The sequence below is a fragment of the Spermophilus citellus genome (genome assembly GCF_964194105.1).
Source record: "Spermophilus citellus genome assembly, chromosome: 4".
NCBI lineage: Eukaryota > Metazoa > Chordata > Mammalia > Rodentia > Sciuridae > Spermophilus > Spermophilus citellus.
This window is the reverse complement of record NC_138185.1, coordinates 46401915-46424224: the sequence shown is the minus strand read 5'-3', so window position 1 is coordinate 46424224 and position 22310 is coordinate 46401915. Positions and strand designations below refer to the sequence as shown.

Below are 22310 nucleotides of genomic sequence, written 5' to 3'. Positions count from 1 at the left end.
CAGGCTGACCTCAAACTTGCAATCCTTTGGCATCAGCCACCCCTGGATTTACTGGCATATGATACCCACAGAAAAAACCTTAAGGAATTTTTCATGAAGAAATGGTCACCTAGACACTAAACTCTTGCCTTGCTCTCTAAGATGCCCTCAGACAATCCACCTAATCATTGTAGGGCTTGAGTTTTTATTTATTTTTTTTAATCTTTACTACACCCTCGGTCTATAAAATGAGATCATTCAACTAAAATATTCAAAAGTTCTATTCAACTACACCATAAGAAAGGTATCTTCCAGTCCAAGCTTCTATAGTATTAAGTTTATGCTTTTTAAAGCCTATTAATTAATTCATGTACAAAAATTCTTTAGACACATCCAAACAGAACAGAGGCTGTTCAGTTAGGGGCTGAAAATAGTTCCCTAGAGTATGACAGAATTAAGGGCAATGCTTTATTTGAATCTATATGCATAATTTTCAGAAAAACATACCACTAATAAATTATCTATTACCAGTAAAATTTTAAAAAGTCATTGAAACATATGTATGTTCTCCTATTATGGATCAAAAAATAGTATTTTGGCTAAATAAAAATAAAAGTTTAAAAAATAAAAATAAAAGTTTAAGGTAAAGAGCAAAACAAATATTAAACAGAACCAAACAATTTTGAAACTATTGCCATTCAAAACTGCTGCATTTTGCCAATCAAAATCCCAATGGCATTTCTTGTAGAAATAGAGAAAGCAATCATGAAATTCATATGGAAAAATAAAAGACCCAGAATAGCAAAAACAATGCTAAGCAGGAAGTGTGAATCAGGTGGTATAGCGATACCAGACTTCAAACTATACTACAGAGCAATAGTAACAAAAACAGCACGGTATTGGTACCAAAACAGGCGGGTGGACCAATGGTACAGAATAGAGGACACAGAAACCAACCCACAAAACTACAACTTTCTTATATTTGATAAAGGGGCTAAAAGCATGCAACGGAGGAAGGATAGCATCTTCAACAAATGGTGCTGGGAAAACTGGAAATCCATATGCAACAAAATGAAACTGAATCCCTTTCTCTCGCCATGCACAAAAGTTAACTCAAAATGGATCAAGGAGCTTGATATCAAACCAGAGACAAGGCATCTGATAGAAGAAAAAGTTGGTTACGACCTACACACTGTGGGGTCGGGCTCCAAATTCCTCAATAGGACACCCATAGCACAAGAGTTAATAACTAGAATCAACAAATGGGACTTGCTCAAACTAAAAAGTTTTTTCTCAGCAAAAGAAACAATAAGAGAGGTAAATAGGGAGCCTACATCATGGGAACAAATCTTTACTCCTCACACTTCAGATAGAGCCCTAATATCCAGAGTATATAAAGAACTAAAAAAATTAGACAATAAGATAACAAATAACCCAATCAACAAATGGGCCAAGGACCTAAACAGACACTTCTCAGAGGAGGACATACAATCAATCAATAAGTACATGAAAAAATGCTCACCATCGCTAGCAGTCAGAGAAATGCAAATCAAAACCACCCTAAGATATCATCTCACTCCAGTAAGACTGGCAGCCATTATGAAGTCAAACAACAAGTGCTGGCGAGGATGTGGGGAAAAGGGTACACTTGTACATTGTTGGTGGGACTGCAAATTGGTGCAACCAATTTGGAAAGCAGTATGGAGATTTCTTGGAAAGCTGGGAATGGAACCACCATTTGATCCAGCTATTCCCCTTCTGGGTCTATTCCCTAAAGACCTAAAAACAGCATGCTACAGGGACACTACTACATCGATGTTCATAGCAGTACAAGTCACAATAGCAAGACTGTGGAAGCAACCTAGATGCCCTTCAATAGACGAATGAATAAAAAAAAAGTGGCATTTATACACAATGGAGTATTACGCTGCATTAAAAAATGACAAAATTATAGAATTTGGAGGGAAATGGATGGCATTAGAGCAGATTATGCTAAGTGAAGCTAGCCAATCCCTAAAAAACAAATGCCAAATGTCTTCTTTGATATAAGGAGAATAACTAAGAACAGAGTAGGGAAGAAGAGCATGAGAAGATGACTAACATTAAACAGGGATGAGAGGTGGGAGGGACAGGGAGAGAGAAGGGAAATTGCTTGGAAATGGAAGGAGACCCTTAGGGTTATACAAAATTACATACAAGAGGAAGTGAGGGGAAAGGGAAAAATAATACAAGGGGGAGAAATGAATTACAGTAGAGGGGGTAGAGAGAGAAGAGGAGAGGGGAGGGGAGGGGAGGGGAGGGGGGGATAGTAGAGGATAGGAAAGGCAGCAAAATACAACAGACATGAGTATGTCAATATGTAAATTAGTGGAAGTGTAACTGATGTAACTCTGCAATCTGTATACAGGGTAAAAATGGGAGTTCATAACCCACTTGAATCAAAGTGTGAAATATGATATATCAAGAACTATGTAATGTTTTGAACAACCAATAAAAAAAAAACTGCTGCATTTGAAAATTATGAAGAAAAATGTTTCCGTAAATTGTCATTATTAAGTTACTCTCCTTATATACATACATATACACATATGTACATACATATATACACATACACACACACACACACACACACACACACACACACATACATGGTGGTTAGTTTTGGGGGGCAGTATGAAAGATTTGAACCCAGGGCCTCACAAGTGCTCTACCACTGAGCTACATCCTAGCCCATTAGCTACCATATTTTCAAAGAAAACATTGGTAGTACACTCATCTGGCATGTGTGAGGCCCTGGATTCAATTCTCAACACCACACAAAAATAAATAAGTAAATAAAATAAAGATATTGTGTTTATCTACAACTAAAAAAAAATAATTAAAAAAATATTAATATCAGAGGGCTGGGGATGTGTCTCAGTGATAAAAAGCTTGCCTAGCATGCATGAGGCCCTGGGTTCAATCTCTAACACTGCAATAACAACAATAACAGTAACAGTAATAATAATCTGAGTAAGGCTACTTCAATTACTGCTACAGAAAAACCGTTAAGGAATTGTTCAAGCTTTATTTGGTAACACTTAAGATAAATGCATGAATGAGAAACAACATTACAGAACTTTTATTTTCTATCCATTGGACTTAGAATCTTAAAAAACAAAAAATTACCTGCAGGATTTTACTACAACAAGGCTTCCTTACAGTATTTACTTCAGAAGCTATTCAGAAAGCAACCTATAGGGCCATTTCAAGCAATAAAGTTTAAAAGCAACACATCAACCCTAATGGCCAGGTAGAAAGGAATATCTTACTTCCAGGTGTGATATCAACAGTGCTTGAGAGCATGCTGAGAGTAAAATGAGAACAGCAGCTACTGTTCTCTGAGTTCTATGTTACAAGCATTACCTCACCTAATCCTCCCAATCACCCAGAGACAGCCCAGATAGTAGGTATGCTCAGATAAACACAGTCACTTCAAAAGTGAGATCTAAGAGTCATACCCTCTGATCAAATTACTTAAGTTTTCTTTTCTGTTCCTATATCTAGCAATCAAATATATAACAATCAAAACACCTATATCAAACTAAATAAACTTTACATATAACAATATTGCTATTAAATTACAACACTGATAAGTATACACAGTCTAAAATTTGAAAAAGTACAAAGATATATTTTATCTTATTTATTTATTTTGGTATTTTTCAGTACTGGGGATTGAACCCAGAGATGCTTTACCACTAAGCTCCACCCCAAGCCCCTTTTGAGACAGGGTCTCACCAAGTTAGTGAAACTGGCCATTCCTACAAAATCTGTTAATAAAAAGAACAACAACAAAAAAAAAAAAAATAGGTAAAGTAATAACTAATGTCAAGTATTTAAATTAAATAAAAATTTCTAGTATATTTTTAAAAAATTTCCATGTAGTGTAAGGAAACTCTGAAAGGACACTACCATGTTTCTTTCTCTGTTAATCTCAAAAGATAATAATGAACTACTCATAAAATGTAACAAATGTTATTGATTAATTATAAAGGAGACAACAGATGTAACTACTAACCTATTCCAATTCAATTTGTTTATTGGAATTTATTATTAAAATTACTATTAACACCTGGGCATTGTAACCCCAGCGACTCAACAGGCTGAGGAAGGAGGATTGCCAAGTTCAAAGGAAGCCTCAGCAAATTAGTGAGACCCTGTCTCAAAAATAAAAATAAAAAGGGATGGGTGTGTGTGTGTGTGTGTGTATATATATGGTAAATGTATATATATATATATCAATGGTAAAGCACCCCTGGTTTCAAACCCCAATACCAAAAATAAAGTACTATTAATCATTTGCTAATTATAAATGATGGACAAATATCATTTTTTTCATATGTAATTCTGAAAACATCTTTTCAAGAATTCTTTCATCCCATAAGTCATGATTGCTCTGTTTTACCAAAAAGCTTTAACAAAAAGAAATAACATCTAAATGTTACCTTGCCATGCATATTTCTTCCCATTCAAATCAATAGCAAAATCTTCAGGATAGAAGTCAATTATACTAGAATCCTACATCAGGGAGAAAAAATAAAGAATCAAAACAAAAGCCTCACACCTCTATTACAAAGAATTTGATATGACTTTTGTTCAATTTTTCAGGCCTGATAAGGAAATGAGATACACCCCCTTTTAAAAATGTAAAAATATGAGGTCATCAATCCCAAGTGCAGTAAAACAAAATTAACAATTTTACTAAAAAGATGAAGAGAAAGGAATTTTAGAACTGACAGGCAGGCAGGCAGGCAGTGAAGGGTTTATTTACTTTAACAATTCCTACTTCCTAGCTGGTTCTCACTTTTTCTAGCTAATACACAAAACAAGTTCAGAGGTGATTTCAGGTAAGCCAGATTTTAAGCTTCCAGAAGCCATCATACAGGGCTGAAACAACAACAATAAAAATCTTACAGGTAGGCTGAGGATCACCCAATCTTATTTACTAGATAGGATACTTATTTATAAGGAAAACAGGGAAATAATATGTTGGGGGGAAATATATGTAGTGAAAAATACACAGAAAAACTCAATACTTGAGTTTCTGCAAAGTTTTTTTTAACTACAAGATGCAAAAGTAACTACAACTAATGTTAATTAAATACATGATAAAAACCCAGTTATAGGGATGGAAATGCGCTCAGTGGTAAAGCATCTACCTAGTATGAATGAGACCGTGGGTTCAATTCCCAGTATTGTGGGTGTGGGGGAGCAGGGGAAGGAAAAAACCAACACACTGAAAATACCAAGACTCACAGGATCACTCATGAGTTTCCGCCAAGATGGAGGTAGAAAATTACCACTTGCAGCAGGAAAAACTCCCATAAGTTGTTCCAAGGGTTTAAACTGTGAGAGAGAGAAAATAAGGGGGAAAAAGTTGAAACCTCAAATTATTACCTAATCCAAAATTTATTTTATTGATTCTAATTAGTCAGGCTTACCGGTTTAGTGCCCTTCTCAAAATCAGAAGGCATGTCTGCAATACCTTCAAAGTCTGAAGCAAATGGGGCATAATGGAATGGATAATACCACTTCCAGGAAGCACAGCCCTATAATCATTAAAAACAAATAAAAATTAAAAACCCATGTTAATGATAGATATAGTTAAAAAAAATTAAGACTCTTCACCTATAATATTCTATTTATAAAACACTTGACTTCTGGGGTATACATTCCACATATTAATTTTTTCTCATTAATCCCAAAATTTGTTTTGATTAAATCTGAACTTTCTGCTTCATACCAGTGGCTCTCCGACTTAAAAAATACTGCAAAGCATCTCCAGTTATCAGCACCTAACACCAAACTTTATATTCACAAATACAATTTGGTGAAGATTTTCATCCTGAATATATATTTGGTGACATTTCTTTCCAATTTTAGAGCTGTCAACACAAACTAAAAGCAAGAGCAGTTGTAGCTGACATTTACTGAGTTGTAGGTAGCTAAGGAAATCATTGGAACACTAGTTCAGAGTAAAACAGCCAAATTTCATTTTACAACTCACTATTATGTTGTAATGTGATAATTTTCTTGTAACTACAAAAATCAGTAAACACACCAAAAGGAAAACAAAAGCAAGTTATATACATAGGAAAGAGATGCCTTTTGACATGTCTTTTGACTCATCCTTAGAGTAACAAACATTCAAAGAGAATATTTTACATGTGATGCTTGGTCCACTCTTGTTACTTTCTACTTATAAACAAACTTCATTTAGGGCTGGGGATGTGGCTCAAGCGGTAACGCGCTCGCCTGGCATGCGCAGGGCACTGGGTTCGATCCTCAGCACCACATAAAATAAAGATGTTGTGTCCACCAAAAACTGAAAAATAAATATTAAAAAAAATTCTTTCTCTTCTCTCTCTCTTTAAAACAAAACAAAACAAAACCAACTTCATCTATTCCCAGGTCACACCAAACTTTACTTGATTGACTCTCTGAGCGTGAAACCAGATAATTACCAGTGTACATCAGTATGTCAATCTACTCTCTTACCAATCTGATATCTCAATTATTAAAGGTTTAAGTAAGATACAGATCAGTTCAATTAGAATTCACTTCATATAATATCATTATCATATTATGGAAGAAATAGTACCATTCAAATTCCTTTCAAACTCTAACGGGTATTTTCCAGGCTTTATCCTTTGTTCAGTCATTTAGTAACTGTCAACTAATAACTCAGTTACTTTTAAATTGTCAGTTAAAAACTCTATTTAATCACCTTAAAGACAAAGTATGTTAACCACATTACTTGATGATAAATATCTTTTACCACAACAAAACCTAATTGTTTATATAAACCCAAGTAGTTTTGAAGTCTTTACAAACAAATATTATTTATGGTAATAAATTTCTGAATAGAAAGCTTAGAAAAATTAGTCTGGGTATTATTTCAGGATATTCAGTATTATACATTATTATAGAAATCACTACCTTTCTAAAATGATTAACTAGACATACATACGAAAAAAATTTTCTTTTGGTACCTGGTAATAATATCGAAGAACCCAGCAAAGTCCCTCAACGTAAGACTGTACAACTTTACGACGGAATTTCTCATCAGCTGCATCAACATCAAACTTGTTCTTGTAGTACCGCTGCTTCCAACCAGCTTCCCATAACCTAAAAACCAAGGAAAGCCTGTTTATATTGAATTAATACACTTTTTGATAATAGATTGTGTCTACTGATTTATATCCCAAATCAACTTATATTTCATACCCAGGGAAAACGTGGATGAGTTAAACAGTAATGTGAATACAGATTCAATTTCTAAGAAAGTCCATTTGCACAGAATTTATCAACTTAAAGACAGTCAAACAATAAAATCCAAAACACTAATTTGGTAAAAACCATTATAACACTACATTTAAAAAAAGAGAGAGAGAGTGAAACCATGTGTTAAGTACACTCAGAACATCTGTTTGCTCAATTTTAATAATGCTTTACATGTTTTTTTGTGGAAAAACTCTAAAACTACATCTTAAGATTCAAATACTTAAATATATTTCATGTAGTTCAAGTTCTTCAGTTTGTTAAAACATATTTAAGCTATGCAAGTAAAACTACTTTTAAGAAAGTATTCTTTAATGTAAATAATAGTTTATGAAATATCCTAGGTACCAGGCAGAAATTATGTGTATACCTGTTCTCTCTATCCTTGCTTGAGACTCATCCCTCTTTCAGCTAAGAGTTGTTGATGGCTTAAAGGAAGGAGATAGATATATATAGAGAGATACATATTCTACATCTCCATATTATCTATACACACACAATGTATGATCTGGTAAAACCTAGAAGCAGGTTTATTTATCCATTAATTATCATTTTTCACTGAAAAGACAATGTGAAGAACCACATTTTCACCCAAAACACATTTTTAAGTACCCATTTTTCATTCTCTAAAAGATTTTAACATTTTATTTAAGGAACATGAAGAAGCAAAAGAACACTTTAAAAAGCCAGGACAGATCAAGAACAACAAGATGATTCTCTATTAAGGACTGTTTTCCACATGTGCCAGATTGCACATGTTAATCGCAGTCATGTTTCAGAATACCATAATAATTTTAATCCCCCTTCCACACAAAGGAGTCATAGAAAATAGTTATGAGTAATAGCCTCTATCCATAATGTAGATTTATCACTGTTTTATAAGAAAATGTTCATGAAATAAATTCTAAGAGCTCAAAGCACTTCTTGGTAGAAACATCTTTACCCTGATTATCCTTAGAACTAGGATTAAACAATAAAATGTTAAGCAAATCAAGATACCTATTAAACTAGCATTGATCATGATGGCTACAAGTAAATTTAAAAGAGCAAAACAAACACAAAAATGCTCTAAGAGGGAAATGCAGAGTTAAAGAAGAGAAAAGCAATAAAGAGCAGGTAAATGTTAGATTACCTGCCTCCATGGATCTGACATCAAAGGATATGAGAAAAATGCAGAATTATACATGATCCTTGTTAAGATATAAACATTAACATGAACCATAAACTTTCACATCCCATAAAAGCAAGATTTGTGGGCCACTACTGTCCTATTTACTTTTGAAAAATATTCTCCTAAATTCTAAATGAGCTACAATTTTTTAGATTGTTGGCCTTTTGTTATTGTTTTTTGTGGTTCTGGGGACCAAAATCAGGGTTTATGAAGTACTCTGCCATTAAGCTACATCATCAGGGCCTAAAATATTGGCCTTTTGCACTAGGGCCCAGGGACCAAATTGGACTTAATTATATTAAAGGCTGTTAATATTATTACATATTAGTCCCAAACTTTTGGATCAATTAAAGAATCATTTTTCTACGATAAATTTTAAGTATACAACTAACACAAAAACTCCTGACATGACCAAGTTTGTTGTTTTTTTTTAAAAATATTTATGTCTTAGAACAGATTTTGCACATTTCACTTTAAGAAAGAACCTCTTCAACTGAAAGATTAATACAAATTATACTGCTGCCCAAATGTAACTAAACTTTCTAGGTTAAGCAGCTTGAAAATTTAATCTACAAATAGTAACATTCAGATCACACCATCAGAGCTAAACACCTCATGTCTAGCAGATCTAGTGCCTGGTCTCAGAGGGGAAAGTGGCTTGGAAGATGAAAACCTGCACGCATACTAATCTAGATACTTGGGTTTAACAGCTATAGCTTACACATCTCACTGGAATTTACTGACTATTCTAACTCTCCACATTAATTACTGGTGGATAAAAAGATCACAGACAAGCATCTGAAGGCACTACTGCTCTAAGCTAAATAAAGTTAATTAGACCACATTTATTTCCGCAATTTGCTAACAAAGTGCTACCAAAAGATGGCTTCACCTGACGTTATCCTCTGGCTCAGGTTCACTGTCACTGTCTTCTGCTTTTCGCTTAATTCCTCCTATCGGAGATGGGGAGCCATCAGATGTGAAACTTGTATTAGGAGATACTGAAGGACTCTGCAGACAATTGTGACATTACAGAACAAGGATTTCATTATTCATTTTACATAAGAAGGTACATCTAACTACCACTACCTTTAAGTGATTAAATAGATCGGGAAAATATATTCAGAAAGTACAGAGACTTATCTGACCCATTCCACTCCTCCTCAAAAAAAATAATAATAGAGTACACTAAGCTTCCTATGCTTAAACTCAAAAGAATTAACATTAGAATAAAAATTGTTTCAGAAGAAAAAAGAAAAACAATTTTATAGATTTTTTTAAAAAATAGGACTTGAATTTTGTTTTCCTTTGGTGGTTTCCTCATGTTATAAATTCAGTCACTTTCAACTTATTGAATAACAGAAGTTTGAGGGGAAAAAAAGTATGTTACATCTATAACATATATAACAATATTTAACAATAGAATATAACACCATATAAAGTAGTCAATGCTGGCAAGAGTGTAGTTAAATGTAAGGCAACAGTTTAATGAGACTCTGTTCCAATAATGATTAGATTGTTTCCTATGTACTGTTTTTGAATTCAGTGATAATAAAAATCTATTAATCATCTTAGAAAAAAAATGCACATTAGTATTGCAATGAACTGAAAGCCACTTTAAATTTAATATCAGCTCCCCTTTGTACTAAATAAAATTAAGACAACAGGGCCCTAAAACATTTTGATATTTAATTTAAAAATTAGGAAAAAACCCATAACTTATTTAAGTTAAATGATTAAATGACCAAAAACCTAAGTAGCAGAAAACATTTTCACAATAAAGCTTTCTTTCTATTATTCACAGCATATTAGATATCTTTAGTAAACTCAAATATCTTAAAATTAAGAGTCCATTAGGATATTTTAAAGATACCAGAACTAAAACATAAACATGAAGGCAGTTCACACCATAGGCAAAGGTTAAAAAAAAAAAAAAAAAAGCAGTTATATTTCACACAGAGCTTAAAAAAAAACTTTTCTTGTAAAAATGTATAATGTCAGTTTTATTCATGAAAATGTATAGACAATATTGTCAAAAGATAAAAGGCACACACAATTAAAGTTAATCCAGGAAGGCACTGTTGTACTTGGAAAATGAGATGTGTATTGAGTCAGACAGATTTGAGTCTGAAATACCAAGTTCACCCTTTATTGAATGCATGGCCTTAGGCAATTTAACATTTGTAAACCTCATTTTAAAAGGGGATGATAATGCTCTCATTACAGGTTATTGCAAGGATTAAATAAAACAATATATGTGGAAGATTATTAACTAGCATGCTGCTTGCCTGGTACATGTCTTTAACCATTTGGCAAATCATTACTACATTATTATTTTTTAAACCCTACACTAATACATTTGGATTAAATCATAAGAATGACATTGCTATTAACTGTCTAAATACAAGGTTGAACAAGAAGCAAACTTCCCCAAAAGGATTCTTTTTTTTTTTGGGGGGGGGTGCTTTTAGCCAGTTTTATTGCAATAATTATGAACAAAAGCTTAGCAAAAAGATTTGAAAACTTACAATTACAGAAAAGCTCATGAAAGTTGGAGCCAAGGAAGATATGGTTGCTGAAGAGATGAGCACCACTAAAAAGAAGCCAAATACTTTGTACAGTGACAACAGGAAAGATATGTTGAGTTCATGTTAAGAATTGGCCAGAACTCATTCATCTTAGGCTCAAGCGTGTAAAAGTAAAAGTTCATTTAAAAGACTTTGCTTTGAGAAGACAGTGCAAGGACATGCTGCTTGCCCAGGGCCACCTTGGAAGGTGTTGCTCCAGAATTCCTTTCACCATGTTCAGCTGAACATTCACATGACTCTGCAGCTATGGTACAATGGACCCCAGGTACTATTTCTACTGACAGCAGAACTTGAAATCCACGATCCTAGTTCAAACTGATACTTAACTGGATATAAACTCCATCTTTATATAACAAAAAATAGCATATTTTCAAGAAAAGAAAATAAAAAGTTGTCTACTATTTAATGCTGAATCTCTGTTGCTGTCCCTCTACCAATAAATGTATTCTTTTCTAAACATACCAAATACAAATTCATTCTAAAAACTTTCTTTTTAAAATAGTTTTTGCAATCAGACAAATTCTATTAAGATAGCCTCAGATATAATAAAACCAGAATTCAGAATGCAAAATTTAAAACCACAAATATGAGAAAACAGAAGCTATTTAATAAATTAACAATGTTGACCATCAACAGACCAAATATTTACCACCAACAGACCAACTCCTACAGCTAAGGATAAATAAAGCAGCAAAAACTCCAAAACTTAAAGGCTCCTTTTAAATGAACTGATAATTTGGCTCATGATTTCCTTAAGTTAAGACCATAACCTAAGGTTATGAAAAGACTCCAAAAATTCCATATCTCCTCTATATAGGAATAACTATGTCAAGGGGGGTTAAGACAGGATTCCAGGGAAAACGGTAATTAGTCCTATGGAGCCCGAATATAGGAAGGAATCTTTCTCAAAGCAATCAGCTGGCAAAATCTAAAGTTACCTGCCTCCCTTAAGAAATATTAAGAAAAAAGCATCCTTTCTAATAGGCATGTGAGAATACCAGTCACTCTCAGTTTTACTCTGTGGGGACTGTAATCTTATATTGAATGACAGACATTAGCTTTTTTATGTTCAACTGAGCTATCTCTTCATAACCACTCTTCCTGACCCTCCACATCCCACTGTTAATGGAACAAAAGAATAAAAATCAAATAGAACAACAAGTACAACAGAAACTCAGGCTGCTTCTCTCAGAACAGGCAAAAATCTTACTTCTCAAATTCCAAATCTAAGCTCTTCTAAGTCTGAATTCACATGAATACAATTTGAATAAGTCCCCGATATAGCAAAGTTCCACATAAAGTGACTCTACTTTGTGTACAACCAGAGACATGAAAAATTGTGCTCTATTTGTGCAATATGAATTGTAATGCATTCTGCTGTCTTATATAACAAAATAAAATTTTTAAAAAAAATTCCACATAAAAGTTGCCCTGTAAAGATACCTGAGAATCAGCACTTGTACCATAACAAAATCATGCATACAATACGGAACCTTCCATATTCTTTCTTCCCCTATTGTTGGTTCTTAGTTCAGTCTGTTCCCTATCCCTACTGCTGCCACACGCAGTGCTCTAAGCTTTGGTTACTGGCACTACAATAGGAAGCTGACAGGAGAAAACAGCTTTTGGGGGTATGTTGATTTATTTCTGTTGTTTGGATTACAAAGTTGAAGCAAGGAGGGATGCCACGAGGCAAATTCATGCAGTTCTTAAAGTTTACATACAAGGAGTAACCGGAGTTTGGATAGTGAGTGCTACCTTAAAGTATTTATTCAGAACAATTCCATCCCTGAATTAGAGAGCAAAGGTTTAGGCAGTTGAAGTATCTGTTTTTAATAGCCTAAGAAATACTACATTGCCAAATGCCCATAATTGATCCCTAGGAGAAAATAGGAAAGGAAATATTGGAGCAAAACTTGCCCTCCTTTCTTGATCCATGTGTGAGGCATCTGGATGTCACAGTCATGCTTCTAGCACCACCCACTCCACAGTTCTTGGGTAGAGAAAAGCAACTGTGGACACTTAGCTATCTAAATTCACATGTATTGACTATCCCACATACTTCTCTTTCATATCATTTAGATATTCTCATATTGATAAAAATGAATTTAATAGTTAAAACTTCCTCAAGGCAAAAGAAATTGGGAGGAAAAATAAAACTATAAAACAAAACAATTCTAGGCCATGTAATAGAATTCACACACACACAACTAGCTGTAAGAGGAATCTCATGTTCATCACTTTAATGCCACATAAAAGTAAGCCACTTACAGAATTATTCTGCATCCTCATTTCATAAGCTGCTTGTCTTGGATTACTGGCTACTTGAGAACCTGGTGAATTTCTTGAACCCAAGGCATGAGGGGTTAGAATTCCACTAGGAGTGAAAGCTGGTTGATCTCTCTTAACATAAACGGAAATAAATGTAGAAATGAAATTACAAAATCACAGGTGACAGGAAGAAAAGGACAACAGAAGCAATTCTCATGGTAACCATTTAACAATTAAAATGCACTAAAAGACTAAATAGATTTCCATTAACATACATTGCCTATACTTTGACTAGATGGGTTACTTATACTTTAAACAACAATTTGTAATACTTAACACATCTGTCACTGTTCTGACACACAGAATTGACTAGTCTCATTACGCCAATCTACTGTTTTGTTTACAATGTTAGAAAACATTCAAGACATGATTTCAGGCAAAGAAAATAATATAACAACAAAGTTCAAAAAGTAAAGTTTGAGTTATACTTAAGAAATATTAATTCACCTTGCTATAACTTAACTCTATTTTCAACTAATTAGAGCTATTACAGCTGTAATGATAAAAAATACTGAAAGAAAATAACATCAAGTAGAAATCAAATGTCCCTCCCAATATTAATGATTTTGAAACTAAATATAATAATAAACAACTCAACTTTTCTCCCTTCGAGTTTCCTGAAATTGTTCAATTTTAATACAACATAATAATAAAAGGCAGTTCTGAAACACTACAATTTTGAAAATCCAGTTGAAAAGACAAGAAAAAGAAGAACTAAAGAAGTTAAATGACTAAAAAACATTATGCAATTAAGTAAGAAAACAAGTATCACCGGGAGAAAGCAGCACAGATAAAAGAAAGGACTGTAGTACTAGGAGCAAAACTAACAAGTAAGGCCTTGAGGAAAACATAAGATGTGGTTAAAGGGATCCATTTGGAGGTACCAAATGATGATAACACTCTTTAGTCAGCAGATGCATGGTGTATTTAGAAGACAATAGGAAGTAAATGGAATGCCTACAACTGGATCAGATTATAGTGTTCTCTGAATGCCCAACTAAGAGCTGATTCTTAGGGATTGGGAGTCAGTGGTGATTTCCAAATAGGGAAACAACAAAGCTTAGAGCAGCATGTTCTTGGAAAATTTGCCTGACAAAGAGGTAGGAATAAAAAGAGTGTGTAGTGACTTTCAAAAGGATATACAGAGAATTGACTGTTTTTATTACAAAAACAATATCTGATTATTGTAAACAATTCCAATAGCCAAATATCACTTGCCTCCCTCCTGCCTGTCACATATATCCCCTGACTTATTGTATCCTCTGACTCCAGAACTTAGAAAAATTGACATGGGTATTCTTTTTCCAGGTAAAAAGGCAGCTGGTTGGACATTTATGTTTCTGACCAATTCCTAGTAGATATGGAAAAAAGTTACTGTAATGAACATTTTTCTCACAGAGTATAAACTTATGCTATTGCCAACCTCATAAAATTAAAACTCACCTTCATTCTCTTTCTTTTTTCCTTCTGTCGTCTTCTAAAACTGTCCTAAAAGTATAAAATCCACATATTCTGTCAAATAATTACACAAAATGTCAGAGTTAAACATTACCAGGAATGATTCGGTAGACCATTTAAATTTTAAAGGAAGACCCAACAATCTAGGTATAAGATTAAACTAGGCAATGGACTATATGTTCAAAGTGTTGTTTATCAGAACTTTAGATGAGCAGAAAGACTGAATTTAGGTAATTGTTTTTCTTAGTTTTCTTTAAATACTTTTGACATTTCAGGAAACTGTAAAAGCCATGACAAAGACCCTTGGTTTTACCTTAGATGTAACAGGTTGTCAATAAGGAGGAAACCCATATAGCAAGAAAACAAAAATTCTTAAGTTTTAGCTGAGTGTAGTTAATAAATAATTGTTTTAAAAAAAAAAAAAAACCCTACAAGACAATAAAGAGACAGTTACATTATTAAAGGCTTGGCAGTTTCTAAATCCGTAGCATGAATGGCACAATACAGAAAAGAGAGAAATGGGACTCAATGCAAACACTAACACCTAGCTTCCAAAAAATCAATACAATGTAAGAAAGAGGGAAATTCAGATGTATACACTTTTACTCTGGGGCAATTGAATCCACAGAGAGGTCCAGTTCACAATGATTCTTTCCCTCCACTCATTTTTAAAGTGCAGCCATGATTTCAACTGGACAAGATTTGGGGTTAATCTTGCTTCCCACTAACTCTGGGAAAGCCAGTAGAAAGGTCATACATGCCGATACTAAAGGTTCCCTGAGTACCAAAGGACTGAAATTACAGCTAAAGTGGGCATGGCTGCTGTTGTGGCCTAAAACAGGGACCTGCAGGTACTGTACTAATGGCTACCCTAACTTGTTGAAACTTCCAAGTCAGTCCTGTCAACTGCAATATAATACTTCAATGAGATGTGAAATCGGTGCTGTCAGGATAGGAGTAAACAGTGGACTTTAAAAAGTCTGCTTCTCTGAAATGGAGCCTAGGTAGGTGACTGACTACCTTAAAACCTCCTATGATGTGGAAACCACCAATATCTTTAATCAAGCTTCTGCCCCCATCTTCAATGAAACTTAACTCTTATCTAGGTAACCAAGGATTCATTTGCAGATTGGGAAACCCATGAGTAAGTTTTCAGTCCTTAACTTACCATGACTCTTTCCTCTTTGAATCATACTCTTCCCTTGGCTTCCTGCACACTATACTCACTTGGTTTTCCTTCTCCTCTCTTGCTTTCTGCCTGTACTCAATGCCCCAACCTATTGATGCTGGTGTTGCTCTGAGCCCAGTACTTGGACGTCTCCATGGCTCTCCTCCCAAGAGGGTAATCACCTGTCTCCTGGCTTTAAATACCATCTATCTCCTGATAATTCTCCAATCAAAGGACCTCTCCCCATGCAACATCTCATCGGGATATCTGAACACAGAATCCCTAGTCCCACCTCTGCACCTCCCACAGACTTTCTCATGAGGATTGCTCAGTACATTTTTTAGCTGCTTGGGCAAAGTGCCCTAGAGTCATTCTTAATACCACAACTTCTCTCACATCCTGCATTTAGTCCATTAGCAAACCCCTCTGGTTCTATTTTCAAAAAATGTTCAGAATCCAACAACCCTTTATCTCTACTATCATCATCTGGGTTCTCCTGGATAACTGGATGTGGGGGGAAAAGCCAATGCTGCACTCTTTCTACCTTTGTCTCCACACAGTTAGGAGTGATCCTTTTATAATGTGTCAGATCTTCTCACTTTGCTACTCAAAACTATCCAGTAATATACAATAAAATTTCAAATCCTTATAATGACCTCTAAGGTCCTACCAGATCTGGCCCTCCATCATCTTTCTAATCTCATCGGTATTACCCTCCATTTGCTTCCTCTGCTTCTTGCTATTCTGTTAATGTTCTGGGTGTGCACTTACTGCAGAGCCTTGGCACTAGCTATTCTGTTTGAAGTGCCATTCCTTCAAACATCTGTGTGTCATACTCCCTCTTGAATATCCTCCAGGTTTTTATTCAAAGTCATCTGCCAGTGAGGCTTTCCCTGGGCAGCTTTTCTAGAATTGCAATCTCCCCATTGCCACCTTCCCAGATTCTTCCTCACCTGCTTTACCTTCAAAGCATTTATCACTAACATATTACAAGGTTTATTTGGTTCCTGTGTTAACTGTCCATTTGCCAAAGAATAATGTAAGCTTCACAAGGGCAGGAATTTTTGTTTGTTTGTTGCTATATCATCACCACTCAGAACACTAGCAGATGGCTAACACTTAACAAATGTTTCTGAATAAATAAATAACCAACATTTTTAAGATAAAAGGCAACCATTAAAACTCATAATATCGGGGCTGGGATTGTGGCTCAGCGGTAGAGTGCTCGCCTAGCACAGGCAGGACCCAGGTTTGATTCTCAGCACCACATAAAAATAAAGGCATTGTGTTGTGTCCATCTACACTAAAAATAAATAAATATTTTTTAAAAAACTCATAATATAAAAAGCACTATATCTCTGACCTAACTGGTCTTTTTTGTTGGGACTGGGGACAGTACTTATGCATGCCAAAGAAATGCTATACTACTGAGCTATATCTTCAGCACCTTTATTTTAAATTAAGACAGGGTTTTGCTAAATTGTCCAGACTGGCCTCGAACTTGTGATCCATCTGCCTCAGTCTCTCAAACAGCTGGGATTATGGGAGTGTGCCACCAGGCTTGGCCTAACTGCTCAGTTTTAGTAACAAATATTGACACATTCCTTTTCTACCATCTGTTCTGCTGGTTTGTTAAATATTTATTTCTAAGAGTGTCAGTTACACACAAACAGAACAGCAGACTACCAGTGTGGACCTTATTGATCTTTAATTGGTTTTTTTTGTATTAAGAGCTCCTTCAGGGCTGGGGATGTGGCTCAAGCGGTAGCGCGCTCGCCTGGCATGCCTGCGGCCCAGGTTCGATCCTCAGCACCACATACCAACAAAGATGTTGTGTCCGCCGAGAACTAAAAAATAAATATTAAAAATTCTCTCTCTCTCTCCCCCTCTCTCACTCTCTTTAAAAAAAAAAAAAAAAAAAAAAAAAAAAAAAAAAAAAAAAGAGCTCCTTCAGAAACCAAGTCAAAAGCCACAGACCACTTCCCAGAAAAGCGCACACACTCACAAGCTCTCATACTGAATTTCTGAGGGTGTTAGAACCATGCTGAGGAACATCATATGACTTAAGGGACACCAAAAAAGAAGTTTTAAAACTTCCTGTCCTCTAAGTCAGTTGGAAACCATACTAACTAAATCTGAAACAGTACTGAAATCCCATACTTCCCTTTCTAATGCCAAGCTATCATCAATATTTAATGGTACAGAGACTGCTAAAGCCACATAAAGCCAGCTGTGTGAGCCACTGCTCCTCTAACATGCAGTTTTTATACAAGTAGAACACAGTATGTATAGTTTCTGATAAGCATAAATGGCAACAGGTCAAATGAAAACACTGTAATTTTTTGAAACTTAATTTTAAACAGTGGCTTCAGTGATATTTGATACTCCTAAAGCTACTTCTATACTTTGAATTTTATATGTGAAAATTCTTGCCATCACAGAAAAAATATTCCCAAAGTATTCACAGCTTTTGACAAGAATGCTTACAGTCAACACAGTGTTACATAGAATGACGTTCAAAGTTCTAAAAATAAGAGGCCACTAAACTATAATATGCAAAGTTGAAGAAAACAAAAAATCTTGTCAGAGCTAATGACATGTTTTAATCTGTTAGATCATGAAGCAATGGAACATTATTATGTTGTTATTTGCTAAAAATAGCCATATGACTTCTTATAAAATCGGTCAGTGAAAAAATTTCCTTCACTGTGCTCATTTTGCCCACTATTGACTTTCTTTATTATCCCAGTAACACTCTGACTCACTCTGCCTCCAAGATGATGTCCTTCTACTTTACCAGCTCTCCAGGGCCTCCCAATCCCTGGCCATGGGCTTGTTGCCTGACCATTTCACTCTGACCCTTAGGCAACACCAATGGCTTCTCCTCTGGATTTCCTACCATCTCTCAAGAACTGATTCCTTTCTCCTTAAATGTCCATGCTTCTTGAGACTTTTGTTGGAGGCACTTTAAGTTCCCAAGAAATTTCCTACTAAAGACTCAAGTTCCTCCCATGAACTAAGAGTTCTCAAATCTCTTTTCAATACATTTTTCCTCTCAGAAATCTGTAGCCCCTCAAAAGCAAATATCTCAAAAATGAAATTCAATCCCCGCTTTGTCCCTGGACCCCTAGTGCTCACTATCTCAATGAGTGGCACAAGCAAACCCCTAACTCTCTAAGCATTTACCCATCCTATATACAATTTCAACTGCTTTGTTATTTTATTTCCTTCCTTTATGTTTAAATTTTTTACTTAAGAGCTGTATCCCTCCACAGATTCTAAAATTCTTCTAGCCCTCTGCCCTAGCTGATACAATCTAACCCAGACAGATCCCTACATTCTATTCCTAGAATACAAGTTATTAGGTCTTGACGTGTCTTAGAGAGCATAAGTATTCCCTACCCTATAAAACATGGCAGTCACTAGCTCAACACCAGCATTATTTAAGGCTTGGACTCCTAATTCCATGTTTTACTGTTTAGAGAGGCATTTGGATTCATATCCTAATTAAGATTATGAGGAGAGAAAATCAATATTTTACTCAAATGATGTGTGATACATAGTTCCACATAGCAAGCATTACAGCCTTTATTACATAATCAAAGCACTGATAGCTTATGATTACATTAGGGTTGTTGCACTATAATAATATAACAACGTGCTAAAAAATGTTAAAAGTACAATAACAGGATTATCACAGCCTATTAGATACAGGAGCAATTTTAGCTACCACAATAGAAACACTTTACCTCATCATCCTTTCTCTTTTTAAAAATGCTATCCTCAACTTCACCAACTGCTAACATGATCATCTGTACTCTCTGCAGATTGACATAACCACTTTCTGTAAGGTAACCCTGTAAGTGATAAAATACATGTAAAAATGATCTTCTTAAAAAAGCAAATACTTCTATTTGAAATTATTCAAGAGTGAAACTTACCCCAGTTTTGTGTACCACGTTTTTGTATATGTTAACCAAACGGTCAATTGCACCTTCCCTGCCACCAGGAGACAAACATTATGCATTAGGACCAGCAGGCTATGTAAAGTTAAGAGGACTAAAACAGTGGTTTGGGATTTAAAAACACACAAAAAACACTTACCTAATCTCTAAGGATGGCAAATGAGGAAGGAAGTCGTTTCCCACAAAGAAGCACATAAAGACCCAATCATCAATGCTCCTCTCCACATCAAATGTGAATGGTAGGCTGGCCATGGTAAGTTCCCTTTCCAAATACTATAACCAAAAAGCAACGGCTGCCATTAAAGCTATCAAAAGGTTTTAGGAACTCCAGTTTCAATGACTACTGATACAAACCTCCCGAAGAACATTCAGCCGCAGGAAGATGAACTCTCCTTCAGCACATGGGAGACTATCTGCAAGCTCATCGTGCTATAAGAATGGGAGTAGAGAGTAAAAAAGTTTAATCCAAATTCTGCATTTTTTTCCCAGCCAAGGAAATTTTAAGGCTTTTTGAAAGCAAGATCATTTTAATATGACAGGTACAAATTTTTTTCACCAATTATTTAAAAATAAAAATTACCCATAAACAATCTCACCTACACCAGAGGTCAGCAACTATTTTCTGTAAAGAACCAGAGCGTAAATATTCTAGCTTGGGGGTGAGGGACTTGTACAATCTCTGCTATGTACTCTTTCATGTTTTATTATAGTTTTACAACCCTTTAAAACTGTAAAAACCATTCTTAGCTCCTGGACCAAATCTGGATAACTGTAGTTTACCAATCCCTAATCTACATCCAAACAATATTAATACTCTGATATAAACACCTCTACTCTTTTCTCTGTGAAATGTGTGCCTAGATACACATATGCCACCTTTATTCTACTGCATCTCTGAAATCATACTGTATATATTTCTTATCTGCCTCTATTCACTTTTTCCCCCATACCATACTCTTAAAACAGAAATCCAATTAAAGAGAACTGGCTATAAGCAAGTGCACCTAAAATACACAGAAACTGTGAATAATTTAGAAATATCAATAAGTTTAATATATTTAATTTATAGCTACTTTTAAAAGGTGAAATCATTTGAAACAAGAAACTTGTGGTTCAAAAGGCTAAGGCAGGAGGATTTCAAGTTCAAGGTCAGCCTCAGCAATTTAGCAAGACCCTTCTTAAAATAAGAAATAAAAAGGAACCTGGGGATTTGGCTCAGTAGTTAAGCACCCCTGGGTTCAATCCCTAGTACCAAAAATAAATAAAATAAAAGGCTTTAAAAGATACATTTCAGCGAGGAATAGCATTTTAAAAATGAGGCAGCTTGCATGCATTTAATGCTATTTAATATTACACTTAAATAGGCTTAAAATGGTCTATTCTGTATTATGTATTTTTACCAAAAAAAAAAAAAAAAAAATTTAAATGAGGAAACTACCATATTAAAGTTCTTACCTTTCCCTTCTTTTCTCTTGGCAAACCTTCACAATCCTTGACCTCATGTCCAAACTGATTACAAAGACCACATGGTTTGGGTTTGTTTGGTTTGAATTCTTCTCTAATGATGGTAAAGTTGGGTTCATGTGTAGCAAGGCCAAGCATAATGAGATCAGCTTTCAATTAATGAGAAAAAAAAGTATTGAACAGTGAACACTGAGAACATTCTTATAATTGAAATATTACAAGACACCAACATAAGGAAAATCTCTAATCAGTACAGACAGTCAACAAAGCCAAAAGTCTACAACTTTCTAGCAGTTACCAGTCAACAGGGCCTCCAGACATGTGGACTTACAACACAGACTACCACTATGAATTAAATTCTTGGAGAATTTTTCATTATAGAGGTATGTGTAGCTAACAATACCAAAAGGTTGAAGCTGCACATGTTGGTATACACCTATAATCCTAGCTACTCAGGAGGATGGACAGAATGATGGCAAGTTTAACTGGGCAACTTAGTGAGACCCTGTCCTAAAATAAAATTTTAGAAATGACTGAGGATATAACTCTGTGGCACAGAGTTTGCCTAGCATTTGTGAAACACTGGGTTTAATCACTAGTACCAAAGGAAAAGAATGGCAGGTGATCGCTGATCACAGACTAAACAGCAACTCAATTGTTCTTCTGAATTTTAAAACAAGCAAGCATTTTCGACAATCTTAAATAAGCCATTACTACACACCAACTTATCAATTGCTATGACTTAATCCAAGAAAAGCAAACCCTAAAGAAGAAACTTACCATCAGCTCCACATAAACAATGATGTGTGTTTGGGTCATGGTTAGGCTGGGCTAAAGAGAAGAGAAACACATATTTATATAAA

General features: G+C 35.0%; 1 protein-coding gene across 2 annotated transcripts in view; it reads right to left on the bottom strand.

The window, feature by feature from the left end:
* The window catches only part of XRN2 (5'-3' exoribonuclease 2), an 81105-nt gene that overhangs the window by 33794 nt on the left and 25001 nt on the right, over positions 1-22310 (bottom strand). For both annotated transcript variants that reach the window (XM_081290443.1, XM_081290444.1), the window contains exons 8-20: positions 22228-22278; positions 21439-21596; positions 20338-20412; positions 20123-20256; positions 19960-20017; positions 19768-19875; positions 14836-14880; positions 13333-13464; positions 9366-9484; positions 7014-7149; positions 5463-5570; positions 5278-5367; positions 4467-4539 (exon numbers count right to left, since the gene is read on the bottom strand). In XM_081290443.1, the coding sequence (XP_081146569.1) occupies positions 4467-4539; positions 5278-5367; positions 5463-5570; positions 7014-7149; positions 9366-9484; positions 13333-13464; positions 14836-14880; positions 19768-19875; positions 19960-20017; positions 20123-20256; positions 20338-20412; positions 21439-21596; positions 22228-22278 (1287 nt within the window). The remainder of the gene's footprint in view (positions 1-4466; positions 4540-5277; positions 5368-5462; positions 5571-7013; positions 7150-9365; positions 9485-13332; positions 13465-14835; positions 14881-19767; positions 19876-19959; positions 20018-20122; positions 20257-20337; positions 20413-21438; positions 21597-22227; positions 22279-22310) is intronic.